Below are 22,161 nucleotides of genomic sequence, written 5' to 3'. Positions count from 1 at the left end.
GGGCTTGCTCTTCAAAAATCTTTTGTTATCATTGGTAAATGCTTTACGTTGTCCCTCCTTGGGGCGGTTTCGTTACCTCCTTCGACATTGATCCTGTTGCATGGCTAATTGCACTTTTGACGATACGTTTGACTGCAAGCAACCTTCTTTTTTCTTTTGTGTCTCTCCTTCACGCTCAGGGCGTGGCGCTTTGAATCAGCTCACTTATGTGAAACTGTATTACTTTTCATTTTCAATTTATGTGGCAAGAAAAGTCCGGTTAAGAGTTTACAATGCTAATAGCTGTAATTTGAGCAAATGCGAGACCTGTTGCATTGCAAATGCTTGTTAGTTTTCACCTGCACATGCCTGCTTGTGCACTGTGCTTGCAAAGTCTCTTGTAAATAAAAAAAAAACACTAAAAAGGACTTTGAGCCTGCCCATCACTTACCAATACTTACCATTGGGTAGGTCCAACATCACTCTCTTTTCCTCACCTCTTATTGCTCAGCTCGTCGTCTGGTTTCACTCTGCAGGTCTTCCTACTCTGCTTTCTGTTCATGCTGTGGCATGGAGCGTGGCCGAAGTACAGCTTCAGCTTCCGGTCACGTAGCATTGGCTGGTGACCAGTGTCCTTCCCCTGGCTATGCAGTCTGAAGGTACTATTTTTTTCTTATTTGCCGTCTACAACGCCGTACGAGTGAATGGTGAATAAGGTCATGTCTCTTTTACCACACACTTCATTTGTCTCCCTTACAACCAGACCAGCCATAGGGACTCCGGAAGTTAATCTTTCTTCATGTGCCTCATCAACGCGTGCATCCAACATTCAATTTTTATAACATGCGCATGGCTGTTAACTGTGTACCACACTGTGTGCAACAAAGGAAAACACATTGTCACAGCTACTAACTTCAGGAGCCAGCTGGCTGGGGCCCTTTCCCACTTTTTTATGTATGTTTTTTTCCTTTTAACTATAATGTTGCTCTTGCAAACCCTAAGGATTCCAAGTTGGCAGGCAGATTTATTGCATCAGAGCTGGAAAAAATGGCCCACACTGGTGCAACCTCGGTGAACCATTTGCTTTGGCCACCAGGTGGGCCAGCAATCTTCATCTGGCTTTCAAATTGCCTAAAGCAAGCATTGCATGGCGAGCAGTTTCTCAAACTGATCGTGTCAGAGTGTGATGTCATGGCTCCCATTCTTATACACTTGCGCATATGTATTTTTTTAACCAACATTTAACAATGTTTTATGTTCTAATGGTAGGAAGGTACAGGAAGATAACGGATCATGCACCGGACACGTGAGCTTGTAAAGGTATTCCCGGTTGCCAATTGTTTTATGTTCTAATGGGCAGTCACTAAAAGGCAGATAACTGATCCTGCAAGGGACACATGGGCTTGCAGAAGTATTTTGTGTTGCCAATTTTTCGGATGTTCCTAGGGACCGGTCTGTCGGTGCGACTGGTCATTAGCAGTACTTGTAATCACTTCTTATTGGTCTGTTTAATAGGAACCATGCCAGAGAAAGACATGGACGCTCTTTAAAGAGGCCTCCGTGTGGTATTTCGACTGGACATTGGTTTATGCATACATGTCTAACTAGTCGTCCCAGTCACTTAATAGTGCAACATCACTGGCCTCATGCAATGAGCGATGACCCGTGCTTCATTAATCTCACATGTATGTGTCATCCATTGGCAAATCTGGGATCATGTAGGCTAGCAGCCAAACACATTATAATTATATTGTGCACAGGCCGCCAATCAATGCTACACAATATGCTACTTGAGGGATCAAGCACACTATATCAGTGGTTCCCAATCTGTGGTCCGGGGACCACTGGGGGTCGGTGAAGCCTCCTCAAAGGGTCTGCGACTTCTTAGAAAATTGAGTAATATTAACATATTAGGTCCCCAGCTTTCAGCAATGACTCAATGGAGGGGTCCCCAGATTCCAATAATGATTCCGTGGGGATCTCAAGGTTCCAGTAATGATAAAATGGGGGTCCACAGAAGTCAAAACGTTGGGAACCATTGCACTATATCATTATATAGGTGTGACGTCATTGCTCCTCATCAAGTCTATGCTTTATGTTCTCCTTTCTATGAATGTGCTGATCCTTTAACTTGGATTTGAATATATTTCCAAACTAGACTGTGCTTATATTAATCCATCAACCTGCTAGGTTCATTAAAGATGCAACACAGACCACAGTGGACCAAACATCGTTTACAACTCTGATAAAGAATTATATGTCCCCTCCATGAATTGCATGAAAAATGTTTTTTTTTAAAAACACTTCTTCTTAATCTGCTGCATAAATGTATGAAAAATCTAATTTGCTGCATTCATGTTCACAGTTGTTTCAAAGCAGTAAGTAAATCAAACATTGGCAAAGTCAATATGCGCTGGTGAAAACAGTCCCCCATAATCGATCCCAGTGCACTCTTCCTATCACTCCACTTCTTGATGAAGTAGTTTGAATTTGTGTATCGATTGCTTTTAGTAGATCCTATAGGTGAAACCGATTGGCTTTGCCAATGCTTGATTTGTTTAATGACGAAAGCTGTCTGTCGAGGCTGGATCGACCCACAAGACAGTGCCCTTACCTCATTCTCCCCTCCAACATGTCACTGGTCACTAGCAGTAATCTGTCCCCTCCCCCATACCTGTACTCTTAAATAAATAAACCCTTTCCCTTGCTGTATACTAATCCCACCTCCAGATTTAGAGCTAAATTTAACTTTACCTTAAGGCTACTCTAAGTTTCCCTGTGGCCCAACCCTTACAGCTAACCCTCAACCCTTACGCAAGGTAATGTGGGCTGGAGCAAAGGGACCGGCGGGAATGAGGGGAATATCTACCACAGAATGGGAGCGGTTTAGGAAGGAGTAAATAAGGTGATTAGGAAGGAGAAATGGAGGGGCTTAGAGAAGGACATGCAAATAGAAACACCAGCCACAAAAAAAAAAATCCATTGCTATTCACAAGCTACACTACTAAAGGTACTGCAGGCCGAAAATGCCCCAAAACAGTCATAAACATGTTCCTGTTCATCCTTGGATTAAGTCTAGCACAACACATGGCCACTCACAGATACTGCTACACCCTTTGATAGAAAATATTGGAGACAGGGACTTACAAAAGAACCTCATGGGAAATAATGTTAAACTAAATTAATTTATTTTGACTTAAAAAAAAAATATATATATATATGTATGTATATATATATATATGTATGAATATATATATATATATATATATATATATATATATATATATATATAGAATTTATATTTGAAAAATTATATTACATATCATTTTATTATAAAGGGCCCCATGAAAAAGTGAATGTATTCTCTTGCCTGTTTATTTCTGTATGTGAACCTTTCTCCTCTCTGCCTAACTCTAACCCTGTCTCTCTATGTCCAATTTAATTTTAGAGATTTTTGGAGCCCCTGGCTAGGCATATTTCAACTGTTTCTGATAAATGACTCACCCCCCCCCCTCGCCATTTCTGAAAGTTTGGCATCCTGTGGGCTTGAATTAGCACAACATTGGTAATAAAAATCAAAGCTTTCTGAACACATGCCAATAAATAACCTACTGCCCGGGGCCCCAAACATCCTCAAGATGACACCGGCTCATACGTTAGCAGAAGTAAAGCTGTAAGTGCAAGAATGCCGCATGTTGTTGGATCAAAGGAAGGCCGACATTTTCACATGTCATGGTTTTGGCACATTTTAGCCCCATATTGAAATGTGGAAATGATTTTTTTAGTTTTGTAGTGAGATAAAATAACTATCCCGTTGCTGTATGTGTTATGGTCACCACCAAGCCATTAATGAGATAACCCTGTACTGTGTACTCCAGCTCAGTTTTATTAGGACACTGGGAAAAAACTGCTTGAAAAGTGATATCGTATCCCTTCCTGGTGGCACCGGGAGTCTTTAACCTGCTTTTACATCCTTGGCCTGTTAGAGTCTGAATTCCTAATCTGAAATCAAAGCACCACATAATTGTAAGGTGACCAGTTTGAAAATGGGAGGATACTTCGGATGGGGGCAATTTGTTTACACACCTTTGACCTACCCCAGTAGATACTTTTAGATTAATACAACTCCTCCACTAAGCACAAACTGGAAATCACAAAGAAGGAGTTAGTAGAGACCTAATTGCAGTCAAGCAGTTTTTAAAGAGGAAATTATTATTCAAAGGTGCACCAATCTGTATATTAGACTGAAAAGTTCCTACCAGCCTCCCGAAAAGTAGATGAGAAATGGAAAACATAAACAGGCAAAGAGATTTCCATGAAAGAGTGGGATACAATCTGGAATAGTGTGTTCAATTCCTCCTTTAATGTAAATTCAAGGAAAAATCATAAAAGATTATAACGTGGTTGACATCATCCTGGTGGGATTATGGGCAATGTTTGGCTCACTGGATGATTGTTGTAGAGGCTGTGTACAAAGGGGATCAATTTTTCACATGTGGTAGTCTGCCTTGAATACACGGCATTTGGGAGCAGGCAGCATAAACAATATTGGGAATCGCACAACTGCCTTTGGAAAAAGACCAGATGGTTATGGTACGAAGAAGCTGTGGTGAAGAAAGGCAATACACCACATCACATCAACTCCATTGGAAAAATTAACGATGCATATGTCAGACCTACCAACTCACACAGTGCCACCCTGTGCCACCCAATATCAGCTCCCTTCACACGGTCACCCGGCGAGGAGCTGATGTCACACGGTGGTATGGTGGGCTGTAAACAGTTGGTTTTCAGCTTGGTTTCACAGGCTTTTAACTGCCAATGCCCATTAAGGGGTGTGAACACACCCCAGGACATCAGCACCAGCTCTGCAGGCCTTTTTTCTTTTACTTTGGAGGAGAGGGGTTGAGGCAGGGCTGGGGCAAAAGTGCCTTCTAGGCACTTCCCGGTACAAAGTCCCACTCCCTCTACTCCCTGCCCCCTCCTCACACAGTGAATGTTTTCATTGTAGTTGGCAGGTCTGATATGTTTTTAGCACGCAGGTTGTCCATAGCTCGACTTTAGAAGCTACACAGTTCTCCCCCTAAGAGTCTATGGTGGTACAAAATATAAGCAAAACATGCTATGGAGAAGTTGTCTACTGGCCCGGTCCGCACAGTGCTGGTAAATCATGACAAAACAAGACGAACACCAGCTCTACATGGACCATCGCGATACAAGGACTGGCCTCTGTGGTGTGTGTAGGTACTTTCAAGCAAGTGTATCAAAATGGTAAAAACACAGAAACACTTACTTTGGCCTTCTGTGTTACTCAGCCCATTATCAAGGAGCATATGGCTTTAGAATATAAAATGCACACTTCATTGCAGTCAATATTATGTGTGCATGAGACAGAGAGAGAATGTGTGTGAAATGAAGCTTTACCGCTTCATTCAGACTTTGGAGGATGTGGGGTATTCAGTAAAAGTGTCACATGTCCTGGCCACCCTACTTAGACTGTATACATTGGTATGCACCCAATATAGGGCAGATAGAATGTCCACCAATGTATTTAATGTCCCACATCCACCAATTTCCAAATTCTAAATACCCACCTCTACAGCACACTAGTGGTATCTCCAGTGTTACAAATGTTTAGTGTTCAAAAAGTTGTTCAACTCAGGATTTGTGGAATCCCACCTTTGGCATTGCTCTTTTGGTTTAAACAAAGTAATACCAAACAAATAATAACAAACAAACAAACTAACCAGGCACAGTGCTAATGACTTATTCTGTATTGCAGACGCTTTGTGAATCTGGCCAACAAGGATCAGAACCAGAATGGGAGAACTAAACTGGACCGAGAGAGACTCAAGGGCTGCATGCGGGAGCTGGTGAGGTTTCTCCTGTGCATAGCTTAAGTAACCGTACTCAAGGATCCATGTTTTAGTGCAAACCACACTGTGCTATTGTTCCAAATAGAATTCATGCCTTAAAGGTATTACTGTAGGATATGTATCTGAGATATGCTGACAAAACAGGAATAACACATCAATTTCAACAAAGAGAAGTTGTAGCATTGTGTAATATATCCCAGTGTTGTTTGGCTGACCATATGTTGTTCAATGTAACTCATTTGTTGTGTAATGTACCTCTATGATTTGTAATGTAACCACATGTATTGCAATGTATCTCATATGTTGGGTGGTATCTATTTTGTAATGTATCTCGTTGCGTGTGTGTGTGTAATGTGTGTGTCTGTAATGTATCACGTGTTGTACAATGTTTCTCTACATAGTATAATGTATGTCATTTGATGAATCTGATATATTGTGTAATTCATCGCTTGTGCCATGTACCTCCTAGGCTGCGTAATGTAGCTCCTATGTTGTGTAACGTAGCGCCCTATGGTATGTATGCAAGAGGTCAAACTGAGTGAGGTCTGAGCAAGCAAACTGAGAGTGAAGAAGTAAGACAAAGAGTACTGCAAGGTTCTTGCCATCCAGGAGCAAGAGTGAAAGCAAACTAAACATAGAATCAGAGCAACAACCTGAACTCTGACCTCAGCTCCAGAGCTAAACATTCTATGGAAGGAGCACCTACAGAAAGCATAAACATCTCTGCACCCTTTTAGTTACTGCTCCATTACAATGTCCACAGGCTATGGTGATGTGTATTGAGCAGATGGGAGAGTAGGCTTTGGATGCAAAGGGCCTGATTTAGACTTAGCTGGTCTTTACTTTACCTGTCAGGGTGCCTGAGGATCAGTTGCCAAACTCTTTCTTCTCAAGCAGAACTGGGCACAGAATGCAGGAGGTGGGCAGCCACCCATCGCCTTTGTGTACATGTGTGGGAGCCTCGGCCACAGTCATTTATTCAGATGCAGCATCATTCAGGCAACAGATTGACCTGATGGAACTGAGATCATCCCTGGAATGTGAACACAACCAAGCCTTCCTGCTCTATAGAAAGTTATGTGAACACAAACTGGAGGGATGAGCTTGGTCCTACCATGCCTCCAGCAGGGATGGGGAAGGGAGAGCAGCATAGTAGGACATCCATCGAATGGGATACACTAGCTCTGGAAATAGCCCGTACAGTTCATCCCATAATCTTGGGGTTTACGTTCATATGGGTAAATCAACTGGGGGTACCCTGCTCTTGATATAAATAAGCAGTACTTCGCAACATCTCTTACACCGCTAGGAATTATGGGGCCCAGTTATAACAAAGTTACCATTTTCATAGAAAACGTCAGTAGACAATTTCACCACTTGCAATGCAGGTAAAAAAAGTCTATACCCCAACTATGGGTCCGATGCCAGTAGTCATGCGTCATTTGCAGGCCCACTGGAATTATGTGGCAGGAGAGGGCCAAATTATGCGGCAGGTTTAATAAATTATGCAGCAAGAAAAGACAAATTATGCTGCATAATGTGACACATTTTGTAATAGTATTTTTTGCATTATTTTGTCATTTTAAACTTGCTAACACTGTCTGGGCATTGGCTGCACCACATTGTCACAGTTTAACACCCAAGTATAGCAATAAGCAACAGAAAGGTGACAAGTCCAGCTTGGCAAAGGGCTTCCCACTGCACGGCAACAGGTGTTGCTGCATTTTTTGTAACTTCTGAAGCGTTTGAGCTAGAAACAATTTTTTGGGGTTAAAATCTGCAGATTACGGGGCAGAGGATGGATTATGTGTCAAATGTGGCAGATCTATAATTATGTGAAAATCGCCGCAGCCGCACAATCGCATAATACCAGTGGCCCTGGCTATGTCATAACCTGGTCACGCGGATAGTAGCCACTCATGCAACAATCACAGTGAAGTAGAACAGGGAAGCGTGGCGTGAATCACCTGCACAGGGGCGCACATCAGATAGGCCAGAAGCAGAAACTAGATGTAGGATGGTGCATAGTTACTGCATTTGGGACTTGCTCTTGGCCATACTATGCCTTGGATGAATATATTGCACCACATGGCTAACACAGTGGGTTAAATGTTAGGGGTGAATTTTGCTGCAGATTTAGCACGCTCTTCAAAAGTGAAAGGTTTTTCCATTACAATAGAATTTTAAATCAGGTGCTAAAAAAGTTATTAAGATCTCAAACTTTCTTGTGTGCAAACATTGCTAAACTTTCAATAACTAAATGTTGCAAAAAAAAAAAAGATCTCACACTTTGAGTCAGAGCAGGTAGAGCATACTGAAAGGAGCAAAACTCAGGACGAAAACTTGTACCAGGCCTAATGACTCTAGGATATCCTGCAAAAACTTTCCAGCAAAAGATCAGAAACAAAAATATTGAAAAATAATTTCTTCTTCATGGACTGGTGTAATATAACTGAATTTTTGTTTCTTTTTGGGACAAGATATGACAGTTTTAGCTTTATGCTTTTGGTTTGTGCCAATAACAATCTGTCCTGCTCACACTAACTCTGCAACTTTAACCCTTGTGATCCAGGAGAACATGGGGACACAAGCCAAGACTATGCGATCTCAGGTGAAGAAGAACACCGTCAGGGACAAGCTGAAGCTGGTGCACAACTTCCTGCAGAAGTTACGCTTCTTGGCAGACGAGGTACTTGGCTGGAGATGCGAGCACACAAGCTGAGCGGTTTGTGATGCTTGACAGGTGATGGGGTAGACACAAGTTAGGGACTTTGCTATGGATTCTACTAGACCTGTGTGTAAGTTTGTACTTACTACATATTATATCGGACACTCGTCCACCATTGACTGGGATGGTGGTTCACATTGGATCAGTCCTCAAAACATTTGTTTGGAATAAAATGTGAAAGAATGACACACATCTGACAAAATGACAGCTAAGAGCTAGAATATGAGTATAGTAAATGGTCATTGATTTGAATGAGTTCCATGGCATAACATAGGGGGTCATTATAAGTTTGGCAGAAGGAAAAGGTAATCCGCCGAACTCACGTGGTCAGGTTGCCGCCAGTGCGGCCACCTTCCCCCATGCCCCATTACAAGTTCCCCGCTGGGTCAGGGGGTGGAAACAGTGTTTTCATAATTGAGCCGGTGTCAATGTTGCAGTGCATAGGGTACACCAGCATCCGTCGTGCTGTTCACTGTCTGCAATGCGATGGGGCTGTCCATGGGGGCTCCTGCACTGCCCATGCCAAGTGCATGGGCAGTGCAGGACCCCCCCAGGGCTCCCTGCACCCTGTCTCCACCAGCTTTTATATGGCAGTGGTACTGCCATGTAAAGGCTGGCGGAGAGGGGGGGTCGTAATCTCCAGGGCGGCACTGCTTGCAGCGCTGCCCTGGAGGATTAGGACAGCCAGTCCCACCTGTGGAGGTAAACTGGTGGTGCTGACGGTCTGACTGCGTCACAACTGCCATGGTCATAATGTGGCGGTCAGACCGCTGCCAAAACGGTCAGAGCACCGCTCTTGAGGCAGTCAGACCCGACCCTCATAATGAGGCCCTTAGTGTTTCCCATTTATATAGGAGTGGTGCACAGAAAGCAGTTACCGTACAAGGCCCAGATCCCCTGTTTGACCCTACACCACACAGCCAGTCTTATGTCTAGTTTCCGTCCCATGAACAAGGAAGTAGCCAGAAACTTAGGGCCAGATTTATAAATTTTTTCTGCAACCCAATGCAGCAAGACAATTTGCTGAGCTTCACTGCATGAAAGGGAGAGAGCAGGAAAGCACCTAGCAAGATATGGCACACTCTATCGTCGGCCTGTACTGGTGCACAATCTGCAGTCCAGTGCCAGTGCATGGGTGCCTGTATTACAGACAGGATTGTTTTTGTGCAGGAAGGGACACTTTTCTGCACAAACACAATCATTAGAGGTGTTTTCTTCTTTCTACGTGTGCTGCAGAATGCAGAATGCAGCACACGTAGAAGGAGGAAACTTACGTAAATCCCCTAAGGTCTGACTCCATCTTATGTAGGCCTAAAAGCATTTTGGCTCATGGAGATCGCTATCGTCGCACTCTTAGACAATGGAACTTGGCATCTTTCCCGATTCATGCAGAATCATTGTCATGTCTGCCATTAGACATAGATGTCATCTGACCTTATCTTTCTACATACTGTGAAACCTACTTGTGTTATTTCTTTTTATCTGTTTTCGTCACTGTGCAAGGCAGGGAAGAGCAGGGGCGTAGCTTGGTCAGTATGATAGAGGGGGGGGTGTTAGCTTCAGATTCCCAAATACTCATGCTGGCACAGGATGTTAAAATACATTATTCGACAAGCAAGGTACACCAAGAGGCAGTGAAAAGAAAGAGGAATGCAGATTGGTGGGTGTTCTGAGCGAAAGCACATTATTTTGTGAAATAACCTGCGTTTTTTAAGTCTTCCCAAAAAGAGAAAGGGAGAGAGAGTGTGTGTGCATTTTTGTCTGTGTGTAAAAATTTCTGGTGAAATCTGACAGGCACTGCATCAAACCCGACTGAAAGCACACGCACCCAACGATTTATCACAAAATACACTTATTAGAGGGGTGTAACACCCCACATACCCCCCATGAAGCTACGCACCTGGGGAAGCATGGCCAGGCAGTGCTCCTAGCTAGAGCACTCTGTTGACACTAATAGCTGCTGATTGCGATTGTGTTAAAGTAATCATCACTTTCACATCTACATGCGCACATGGTTTCCCAAAATTGCCTCCCATGGCCTTCTATCACCATTTCCTGGGGGTTCTCTGACAATACATGAATATTCCACTTAAGTGCACCTTTGTAAATATGGCAGGGTGTTTTTGACCTTCTAACGCCACATTAGCATTAAAACATGATGCCAATGTGGCATTCGAATGACGCTAGGGGTCTTAAATATTCCCCCAAGTGTGCAAATGAGCTCACTCTTTTTCCAGGTTTTCCACAGTCATAAAGCCCTCTTAGGTCTGAAAAAAGATTTCCTAAATCTAGTTTTTGCATGTCTGCTATTGCTCTGCTCCTCCCCATAGCATACATGCCAATAGAGCCAATTCAGACAGGAGACTCTCGATTTTATAAGCCAAAAATATCTTCGTCCTGCCTGAAATTGCCTCTGTTTCAATAGAAGGCAATGGGCGAAATACATTCTCCCGATTTTTAGAAAAATCTCTCTCTTTCCTCTTCTTAAACCTTGGCATGTATGCCATAGCTGCAGGGGCCCCATCTGAGTTTCAACTAATCTCGCCTACCGCTACAGGCAGGGCTGGCTTTAGAGCGGTGCGGCCTCACCGGGTGCTGACCTGGATGGGGGGGCCGTTGTGTTTAGCAATAACTTATGAAACGTGCGATTTAAAAGCACCTATTGAAAAGTTCCCTGTGCGTCCAACCTTCAGGAAACAATTAAAATGTCAAGATACCTCTTGTGATTAATGTTCCTGCTAGAGAGAGAGATGAGAGTTTTGCCCAGCGGCAGCTCTGGCTCGTCATAAAGTAGCGCACAGAGTTTGAATGCTTGCTACAAAGAAGAGAACTGTATTTTATTTTACAGCTGAGTGGATTACTAAAGCCAGCCTTTACAAGCGCTTTAAAACAAATGAATTTTGTGAAAGGAGGGGCAATGGAGAGATGAGGGGCACATTTTTGGGGTGGTGGTGAGGGAACGCGAGGAGGTGGTCATGGGGTGAGGGGTGCCAAAAAAGACTGTTGCACAGGACGCCACCAGCACTGAAGCCGGCCCTGGCTGCAGGCATGTGTTTCACGTCCTACTATTAATTGTGTGAGGCTAAATAGTGTGTTATATTAATTCAAAAAGCAAAAGAAACAACAAAAAAAAATAAAAAATGTTTCGTTCCTACTGGTGCAGCAAGACTGCCATCAACTGGAAATCTAAGGAATTACAAGTTCTTTAATGTTGATGTATGTCATATATTTAAAAATTTAATTTCTCAATGGCTGTCACGGTTAGCAGTGCCACCTATATCCATATCACTAGGACATCAGATTTCCAGTATTGCGCTTTTGTTTGACAGCCTAGCCCATTGGGTTTGCAGTACTTTTTTTTAAACAGACCCCACACAAAATGTTTGGTTGGTATTTCCAAACCAAAGCGCATCACAGTTGATGATGGATTGTACCCCAGAGTTACTGAATCTCAAAATGGGTTCAGTTCATTGAAAGAAGCCATATTTCTGTTGCAAACCCAGTAATTTTGCGAAAAGCAGGCTTTGCGAAAGAAAAATGGCTTTGTACACCATGACACTAAGGGCCTCATTTACCAGTACTGTGGCACAGGGTGGCGCAGCAAGTGCCTTGCTGTGCCGCCCTGAGCCACTGGGAAAGGTAAAAAATGCACCGTATCTACAAGACACAGTGCATCTCTGTCCTCTCTCCTTGCGCTGGTGCACAAATTGCTGCCTAGCACCGAAGCAGGCACCCTTGCCTCATGGTGCAAAGGTGCCTGCTTTACAAGGACGAATGTTTTTGTGCATGAAGGGACACCTTCCTGCACAACAATCACAAGAGGTGTTTTCCTCTTTCTATGTGTGCTGCGGAATGGAGCACACAGAAAGAGGCAAAAACGAGGAGAAATAAAGATATTTCTCCCCGTTGTTTCAGTTGTACGCCACCCCTGTGGTGGGGTAAGAACCTGACGCAATCCCATCCTTGTAAATCTGGGAATGCATCAGATTCCTTCGGGTTCCATGGGTGTTGTGTGGGAACACTCCAAGCAACACACATGGAACAACCCTTTCACGCAGTGTTATGCATGAAAAGGGGTCCATACTTACAAGGCATGAAAAGCCACATAAAGTGGCTTTGCGTGGCCTTGTAGATATGGGCTGGCACACTGCGCCACCGAAGCATAAAAAAAAATACTCTTCAGTGGCTCAGTGTGCCACTAGGGTCTCGTGAATGAGCCCTTCAATGTCTTTTGAGTTTGTTTTTGCAGGGAATGGCTATAACAATTTATCCTGCCATAGATCATGGGCTGTACGACCCACCGAATAGTATGGTTTAGACAGGTTTTCAAGAATCCCATAACAATTATGCATAAGGTCATTTTACATGTAATGGATTTCATTAGGTATTATTTTCACATTTATTTCTAAAAACCTGATTGTTTTTTACAATTCGGTTGGCTGACATATAAAGCCCCAAACGTAACTTCCAATATGTCAAAAGCTGACAGTTCTTTTTCATATATCTGGCGGTCACCCAATGCTCTCATTTCTAACCACAGGGTAAACAAGCATTGGAAAATAGATTTCACTTTAATGTGCCAATGCTTCTTAACACATTCGTTCACAAATGCTATTTACATGCATTGAATTTACACATTCTGTGTGCCATGTTAAAGCCTCTGGGCTTTGCCAATTCTGGCAAAAAATTGACAAAAAATGACTGCTTTCTGTATAGAATGAATACAGAAAAAAAAACATTTCGACTGTATAATAGTAATTTGAAGCAATTTCTGTACGGTGGAATGATACACCAAACCCCCAAAAGCATGAGGTAAACGAGTAATACTTATCTGGGTGGCATTTTATAGAACTGGAAACAATATGCCATGCAAATAGCCGCACTTTCTAGCCAGACCTAACAAGCACTGGCAGCTAACGCCAGGCATTGGCTATGGCTTTGTCAATGCACGCTTTGTTATGGTTTTGTTATGTCATTGGGGAGTTGCTAGGCTCTTGCCTCCATAACAGAAATGTCTGTTTGCTCTACAACAGCACAGATTGCTAGAGTAGTTCCTGGCATTAAGGAGAACTACTTTGTGTGAGGATGTTCTCTTTGTGAAACGGTAGAATGTTGTCACTTGCAGATAGGTTGGCTGAAGTGGGCTGTCCTACTGCCCATGCTATATGCTGTAGTTGACAGAAGAAAGATGTCAATGACGCAACAACAGGCCAATGGGAGAAGATTGTCTGAAAGCCCCTCTAAGTAAGTGTATGTATAGTGTTAGTAAAATCAAAAGGTCGTGGCTGAAGCCTTGGGTCCCCAGCACTACGAATATGTGGCATAAAAGGTGATGTGAGAGCTGAGGGTGGAGAATGGGACATGCCGCCCCAAATAGAAAATAAAGAGTAATTATCATGCCTGTATCTGATAAAGACCTGCACCCAAGAAGGTCCATACCTTTACTTTGCTCCCCAGTCAGCAAAGAGCCTCCAAGCAAGCGTAGTGCCATTGTGAGAGCACCAGTGCACACTAAGGGCCCACGGCGCTGCACCAAATTTGGCAGCACCGCGCTGTGTCACTTCAGAAACGCAGGGATGCACCGTATTTACTACAATACAGTACACCCCTGTGTTTTCCCTAGCACTGGTGCTAAAATTTGCTGCCTAACACCAACGCAGGCATCCTTGCACCATAGTGCAAGGGTGCCTGTGTTTCAGGGAATTAATATTTATATGCAGGAAGGTGTCCCTTCCTGCTCAAAAACAATCAAACAAACAAACAATCAATAATGGTGATTTGCTAATCCTGTCTGCTGCACAATGCAGCACACATATGAGTAGCAAATCGTAATTATTTAATGATTGTTTATGTGCAGGAAGAAACACCTTCCTGCACATAAACAATCATTAATGGTATTTTGCTCTTCCTATGTGTGCTGCCGAGTGCAGTGGACATAGTTAAAGCAAACACGAGGAGAAATAAAAGTATTTCTCCTCGTTCCACCATGCCAACGAATCCTCCTAAATCCTGGGCAGCGTCAAAATGCAATGGGTGTTGCAGTGGAACTCCCACATCAACACCTATTGCATGCCCCTTTCATGCAAAGTGATGCGTGTAAAGGAGCCGTATTTACAAAACGGTGTTACGCCACAAACAGTGGCTTGATGCCACTTTGTAAATAAGGGGCAGGGCGTTGCACCACCGGAACGTCGGGAAAAGTGACATTCTGGTGGCGCAATGCCCTTTAAAATGAGGACCTAAATGTTCTGGTTTCTTTATTACAGCTTCTTGGCTATTTTTGAGTACTTCATTGGTGATAAATAATCACACCTCGGGGGCAATGGTCCATGGAAAAAATACAGGCCTGGGGACATTTTTTCAGGGAGCTAGAACCTAGCATCAAGCCAAGGCTCTGGCGAAAAAAACTAAAGATCATTTCACAGCATTTGCTGTAAAATCCGCCTGAGCAAAATGAGCAATAAAGCTCTAGTGACCCTCACAGATATGGATCTTTGGCCCTTTCAGCTAGTCTGATTTGTAGCAGTAAAGATTCTGCACTTGGCAGGTGTCAGACAATATTCAAGAAAGATTTGTCGACAAGGCACTGCCATTGGAATCACAAGGCAGAAGCAGAAGGCAGGGAGGGCTTCACACACCAGATCCTGTAAAATGTCCGATTGTGTAGGAAAAATGGCAGAAATGTTTATTTTAAGAAATAAACAGTAGATAAAGAAGTATGCAGGTTAGCACCCATAAAAACGCTCCTAAATTGCTTTACATTCATTAAACTTACACTACATCTCCTGCAGGGCACAAGTCCTAAAAGAAATCAGTGGGGGGACTAACCAAGTTAGGAGGTCTACAAGTGACATCATGGCACGTGACATCACAGTGCGTGACATCACAGAGTGTGACATCGCACGTGGAATCACAGGGAGTGCCATCACAACCCATGACCTCTCAGGAACTGACATCACACGCAGAGACATTAGCTCATAAACCTCACATGTATCTTTAGCAGTCTATCATGAGTACATTTGAGCACATCACAATATTTAACAAATTTTGTGTCAGGTTGTGCCAAAAAGTGACACAACCCCAACGCATAACCTGGGCCTCAACTTTTACATTTGTTTTTTAAAACTCTGCCAGAAAGAAATTGGCAACAAGGAAAAACATGGCAGTAAATCGGTTCCGCTTAATTGGGTACAAAGCCTGCATTTTAAAATATCTTATGGGGTTAAGGTACCTGCTGCAGAGATCCCAGTGTGCCACCTAACTGTCAGGGAATAACAATGGTAAGGTAACTCTGAAGGTTAACATGTTTGCTGGAGAGATCTGTGTTTTGTCTAGTCCCAGTTTTGAATCAAAATATAATAGAGGGTTAACATGTCTCCTGCAATGAACATTATGTAACACATAGATAACAGATTTTTATTTTATGTAAATAGGTAAGTGGGTTACTGCTTTTAACACAAAGATCCTTGTGTTACTTGCAGTTCATAAATGGTACGTCACAGTGAGCTATAAAGGACATGTGACTCCTGCACCTTGTAAACCCCACTATCTTACATCCTGTACATTGATTGACTCACATATGATTCATTGTCAATGTATACTATGTATGTGGGATGTGAAGCGCTCTGACACCCTACACTGGGATGAGTAGCGTTATAGCGCTATAAAGGAAATAAACAAAATAGTGGTATTGAAATTATTTGTATAGATACTGGTACAGACCAACACGTCTGACATTCTTACACTGCATGCACATCTGTTATATACAAGGACTGATCAAAGTCCAACACATGCCTTTCTTAAGTACCTGTGAAGAGATACTCTGTGTGCCTTTGAGGCTCCTGATAGCTCCAAGCCAGAATACTCCAACAAAAGGAGGCCTGATAACCCTTAACTTCAGCCTTTGTTATGGGCCCAGTTGGAATCTGATAAGCCCCGTCGCCACCTGCATGTTGCTGCTCGGAGCGAAAGCAGACAAAGTGCAGGCCCTGCTTAATGTGTCCCGGTGTACGGAAATTACACCGGGACAAGTTTAGCATATTTTTGTGGGGACCAAGTGCACGGCCGGATAGATGCATCCACCATGTGAAATAGGTGGGTAGATGCCTTCTACCTGCTTCTGCCCTCGACTTGTGCTTTGGTCTCCTGTCAGCTGATTGCACTGTTGCAGGGGCTCTTAAGGTTACAACCCATTTTCCTACTCTCACAGCATGATATCTGCAATGCTCACCACTAGACAGAATCTTTAACCCTGTTTATCATTCTGTTAAATGCCAATACACATAAGATTGCCCCTTGCTTGAATCAACCACTCTTCTTGTGCTAAGGTCTAATCAGACTGGATCCTGCCTCATCTACTGTAACAAATATTGTATGGTAAACCATGAAAATCCAATGATACTACCAAAATACTGATTTATTTCAATACAGAGCAAGCTGTTTGTCCAAGATCGTAAGTGGTTAAAGGAATGAGCCGGGTATAAATCTCTAACCTCACAGCTAAAAATCAAGATAAAACAAAGCACACACTGCTAGGCACAAAATGAAACCAGAAAACCTAGATTAATTGGGCTTCCCTATTTAAATTGTGTGATCATAGGCAAGTATTTTGTTTACCAAAACTCTTTTTTCTTCATTATCGCGTATGAAAGCATTTTCTAATATGTGAGTTCAGACTACCAGTTGTAGGAAGCTATGACTTTTAATACGTACTTTTCAGCGCAGTGCGGTAATATGGACTATCAATGTCAGTCTCCACATGCTAAAGGAATACACTTTTTGGAATTTTGAAGAAACTTTATCATTTTCTACGTGATGTTTGTTGTATGATTTACATAGCAAATATTTTCTGGGCTCATGCACGGGCTTTAAGATCCGAGCCAGATCCTAGGCTCATCTCTGGTTCGGCTCTCCCTGTTAATTTATTGGCTCGACCCACCTCTAGGATCACGGGCCGAGCAGGATCCAGGAGCGCAGCTTCTGCAGAGCTAAAAGGATGGTGAAGTGTTCGCAAATTGATGTGAACTTCTTTGCCTGTCCCTGCCTGCACATCGTGATGAGATAAAATGAAAGACACGCCTGACATCCTTGGCACTCAAGTGGGCTGTCTCTTAGGCAGATGTGCACATCTGCAAGGGCAAAATGCCGTCACTCAGAGTCACTCTGGGTTAAATAAACGAATGGCAGAAGTGGGTTGAACGATTGCCTTACACAGTAGACTGTAGTGAGTGGAAAAAAATGTGAATGACACACCAACAGACCAATGGATGAAGAGAAGTGGCAATTTTTTTTTTTTTTTAAACAAAAGGTCTTGGCTAACACCAGACCTTAAAGTGAGGTCACTCTCTTCAGTTGTGTGATCGCCTGCAGTCACAGCTCGGGCCAATCATCTGTTAGTATAAGTAAATGAAAAAAGTTGTGCTAAAGTTTATAATGAACAATAGTCAATCTCTTTGTATCTTAAAAGATGCATTGTGTTTCTACCATGCACATATAGCCACACACGTGCAAACTTCGCTGTATTTTTGTGCTGTTGTTCAGCGAATGAGGCACTTGGAGATAGCTCTCTGTGAATCTACCATCACACACTTACTGGATTCCACCTATGGTAGCATTTTCAGGTGGCATGTCCTTTTAAAGGTGCTTTGTGACAGCTTGCAGATTGATTAATCACTTTGAGAGTAACCACAGGTAATTAGTCTTAGAATCACAGGGTAATTAACCTCTGGCTATTGTATATTTTTAATTTATTTACAGTAATGACAGATTATTTGGGTAGAGATCCGTGGGAACGCTGAGCTTTTCTTTGATGTATTTATAGGGAGTTGCCCTCCTTGCCCAGCCTAGCTCAGTCTAACTACTTTCCTTTCTCTCTTCAATATTTCACTCTAATGTTCCTTGTTCTATTCACAGAATACTTACCTGTAACCATCCCATTTTTTTTACTCCAGTTTTTTGTTCTCATTTACATTATCCCGAGGTCAGTATCCCAGTTTGGTATCCCGAGGTTTTCAATCCAGAAAAAGTGACTTCAGCCTCTTGGAAGGTGTACCCACATTCGTGTGCACAAGTAGACTCCAACCAGACATCTTAGATTTGTGTGTCATCTAAGTATCACAGGGAATGCCATACTGCCAGAACCCACATAAGAGCACAAAGTATCTACCATGCTTTAACAAAAGCCCTCCCACCAGGGCACTCTACACATTGTCCTTACTTCTGGATAATCTTTGGAAGATGTCTCTCTCTAACCTAAGGCCTGTAATGAGGTTGAGGTTTTTGTTCCACCTTTCTTTTATATCATGTATCATTGTCATGGTACCCAAGCATCTTGGTTGGCCGCATCTCCATCTGTGATATTGAAGATGCTGGTCACAATAGAGTAGACTCCATGATGTTGAGATGCTGAGCGCTGGACAGGTGACATACTCACCTGGAAAGCAGGAAGTGAGAAGGTGAGAGACCCTTGGTCTTGTCCTCATACATGCTTTTGTCCATCTGGTTTTGACAGCCCCAGCACAGCATCCCTGAGGTCTTCATCTGGATGATGAGCAACAACAAGCGCATCGCCTACGCCCGCATCCCCTCCAAGGACATCCTCTACTCCATCGTGGACGAGGAAATGGGAAAGGACTGCGGGAAAGTCAAGACGGTCTTCCTGAAGGTACTGCACCCCAACACCTGACCTGCTTTCTGATATGACACGTGCTTTTGTTGAGACCAGGTGGGGCATGCCAAAAATGCGCAGTAGTGTAATTACAGCAGATTGATCCCATTTGAAAGATTTATCCAGATGTGGTATTATATGTTTGAAAGACAATTTTTACCTCCTCACACACAGAAAAACTTGCCCTTTACAATGAACTTTATGCTACTGGTAACTCACATAAATCTGTTAAAAAAATAGGAAACTGAATTTCCATGTTATTCCCAATGTATGTGAGTAAAGTTCTAAATCTGTGGTAATACCGCTTAATACCGCATTTATTATAAATACCACATCTGTGGTATTACCACGGGGTTGGCATGCCACTCTAAGTTGGGTCAATGCATATGGCGATGTGACCCATGAACTCTGCTTCAAGGGGGTGATGGACACCAATTGGAAACCAGAAGTAAGCGAAGGACACATTTCTTATTTTCTCGTATATAACAAGGGTCTCGAATTTAAACTCCTAGGGCTAAATTCTCAACAAAGGTCGAAACCTGCACCCACAGAGTTAAGGCTCCATTTGGGGCAGGTTTACGACTTTTCAACATTCACGACGCTTTCCGGCGCACCTGCCCAGCTGCCCCACTTGCAGATTTCAAGACAGGTATTGGAAAAGTGTTGTGAATGCTATTTTTGAGGGTGGTGCTGGTATTCGTTCAATGCACAGTTGTGAGCAAGGATCTGTGCTGTTCTGTACCTCTTAAAAAGCTGATAACTCGTGGGACCACCCACCCCATATGCTCTGAGTGAGACTACGTCTGACGTACTATTACACCAGAGGTCTTCAAACTGGGGGGCGGGCCCCCCTTGGGGGGCCTCAAGAGATCCCAGGGGGGGGCCCAAACTCTGGCCAAAAGAAATATTATACAGGTAACATGCCTTTGTTTTAAGCAGAAGCATGTTATTGTAGTTTTAAAACGGTAACAGTACTTAACTGCAGTGTTTAAATAGGTTTAGACCTATTTAAACATTACCATCTTTCTAAAATGATTGTGAAAAATTCTGAGGGGGGGCCCATTGATTTTTATTTTTCAACTGGGGGGGGGGGGGGCGCGGCATTAAAAAGTTTGAAGACCTCTGTATTACACTGTTGTGACGTAATAAGTGAATCAGCAAGCACAGTAGCCAGAGGCTGGGTGGGAGGCAGACAGCCTGTGTTCTCCCCGCACATGGGACGTGCAGTAACAGCAGGGGAAGTCTTTACAATGCGATTTTACATCGCAGTGCCTTTACCACGCATTTATTACCACGCAAGTTTTACCACCTATAGGCCTTTTCCGCACATTTAAGTTAAGTATGGGGGTTTGTAGGGCCTGTCCCCAACCAGATAAAAATGAAATATATATAAACATATATATTTGAATTACCTTACTGATACTTACCTTACTAAGTTAGACTAATAATGTGTGGTAATTGCATGCGAGGTAAAAGCACATGCGTGTTAGAAAAATGTGGGGTAAAAAGTGCTTTGTAAAGGCATGCAATGTTTTTACCCACGTTGTTCCATCATACAACCACTCCAGCCCCTTGTAAACATAGAAGGCCTGGTTCCTCCACACACAACCTTCAGGTGGCAACAAGCTGGCAGGAACCCAGCCTTGAAGAACAGAATCCAGCAGTACTCCCCTCCAGTTGCAGGGTCCCAGAGAATGAGCCATAACTCACCGCCAGGGGGCTCCTACTGCCTGAGCTGCACAGCCAATTGCTGAGCAAGAAGGGAAGCTGACACCAGAGGGAGTTAAATAAACTGCCGGGAGGTCCAACCCCGTTCCTGGAGCAAGACCTTGAAATCTCTGACACAACTCAGCAATCGAATCCAATATGGTCAAAGCGTTGTGTCCCTTTATGCTGTCTGTTACCTAAACAGCCTGGCCAGGCTCAAGCTAACCTTGAAACTAGCCCCATATTTGCTTCAGGCTGTAGGATTCCCCCCAGAATGGTGCTTGATCTAAGCTAAAGAGTGAGTTTTCTCAGGGGTGGTGAGGGCTTAGGAGGCCTAAATACCTTTGGGGTGACCTCCGTAGGTGCCCTTAGCCTGCACCTGATTCACTCCCATTTCATGCATCTGGCCTGCCTTGGGCTATGATGGTCAAACGTATGTGTTTCATGGCCTGGTCCAGACGGGCACGAAATGGGGATCCCAGCTGGGTAGAACCCTTCTCTTTCCACTCATTCTAATTGCAAGAAGTCTATCGATGGTGATGTGGAGAATCCAGAATCCTATAAGTGCTTGTCAGGGCACTATGTAAATCATCCTCATGGACCAGGAAAGCCGGCTACAGCTGCCCCAGCATCTTCAGGTCCACCACAGCATCACTTCTGTCTGGAGAGGGAAAGGAAGGACATGAAGACTGAGGCCCTCATTACGACTTCGGCGGTCTTTACTAAAGACCACCGAAGCCACTGCAGCCAGCAGACCGCCAATGCTGGTGGTCTGCTCACTGCCATATTAGGAGTTGTGAATGGACTTCCGCCCATTCCTGGGTGGAAGTTTCACTCCATTGGCCTGGCTGACGGAGGTGTAGATGCAGGGGCAGCACCGCCACGCCACCAACACTCCGCCAGCCATATTACGAGCCGTAATACGGCTCGGCGGAGTCTTGCTGGTGTAGTGGTGATGGCGGTGCAACACCACCAGGACCCATCCCCCTCCCGGAACACCAGCTCACTGGAAAAGGTAAGTGGATCATCTGCATGGGGGGTGCTTGTGTGTGCATGTATGTCTATGAATGGGGGTGTATGTGTGCGTGTATGTCTGTGAATGGGAGTGCTTTTGTGTGCATGCGGGTGTGTGAATGTATGTGAATATTTGTGTGCGTGTGAATGAGGGGGGGTGTGTGCATGTTTGAAGGGTGTTCCTGAGTGCG

The 22,161-nt window shown here is 43.6% G+C and overlaps 1 protein-coding gene across 11 annotated transcripts in view; it reads left to right on the top strand.

The window, feature by feature from the left end:
* The window catches only part of OTOF (otoferlin), an 875,032-nt gene that overhangs the window by 716,999 nt on the left and 135,872 nt on the right, over nucleotides 1–22,161 (top strand). For all 11 annotated transcript variants that reach the window (XM_069233684.1, XM_069233683.1, XM_069233685.1 and 8 more), the window contains 3 exons: nucleotides 5,762–5,852; nucleotides 8,428–8,544; nucleotides 19,094–19,246. In XM_069233684.1, coding sequence (XP_069089785.1) covers nucleotides 5,762–5,852; nucleotides 8,428–8,544; nucleotides 19,094–19,246 — 361 coding nt within the window. The remainder of the gene's footprint in view (nucleotides 1–5,761; nucleotides 5,853–8,427; nucleotides 8,545–19,093; nucleotides 19,247–22,161) is intronic.

Source organism: Pleurodeles waltl, chromosome 5, assembly GCF_031143425.1.
Source record: "Pleurodeles waltl isolate 20211129_DDA chromosome 5, aPleWal1.hap1.20221129, whole genome shotgun sequence".
NCBI classification, from domain to species: Eukaryota; Metazoa; Chordata; class Amphibia; order Caudata; family Salamandridae; genus Pleurodeles; species Pleurodeles waltl.
The sequence above is the reverse complement of the archived record's forward strand: the minus strand, read 5'-3'. Positions and strand labels throughout refer to the sequence as shown.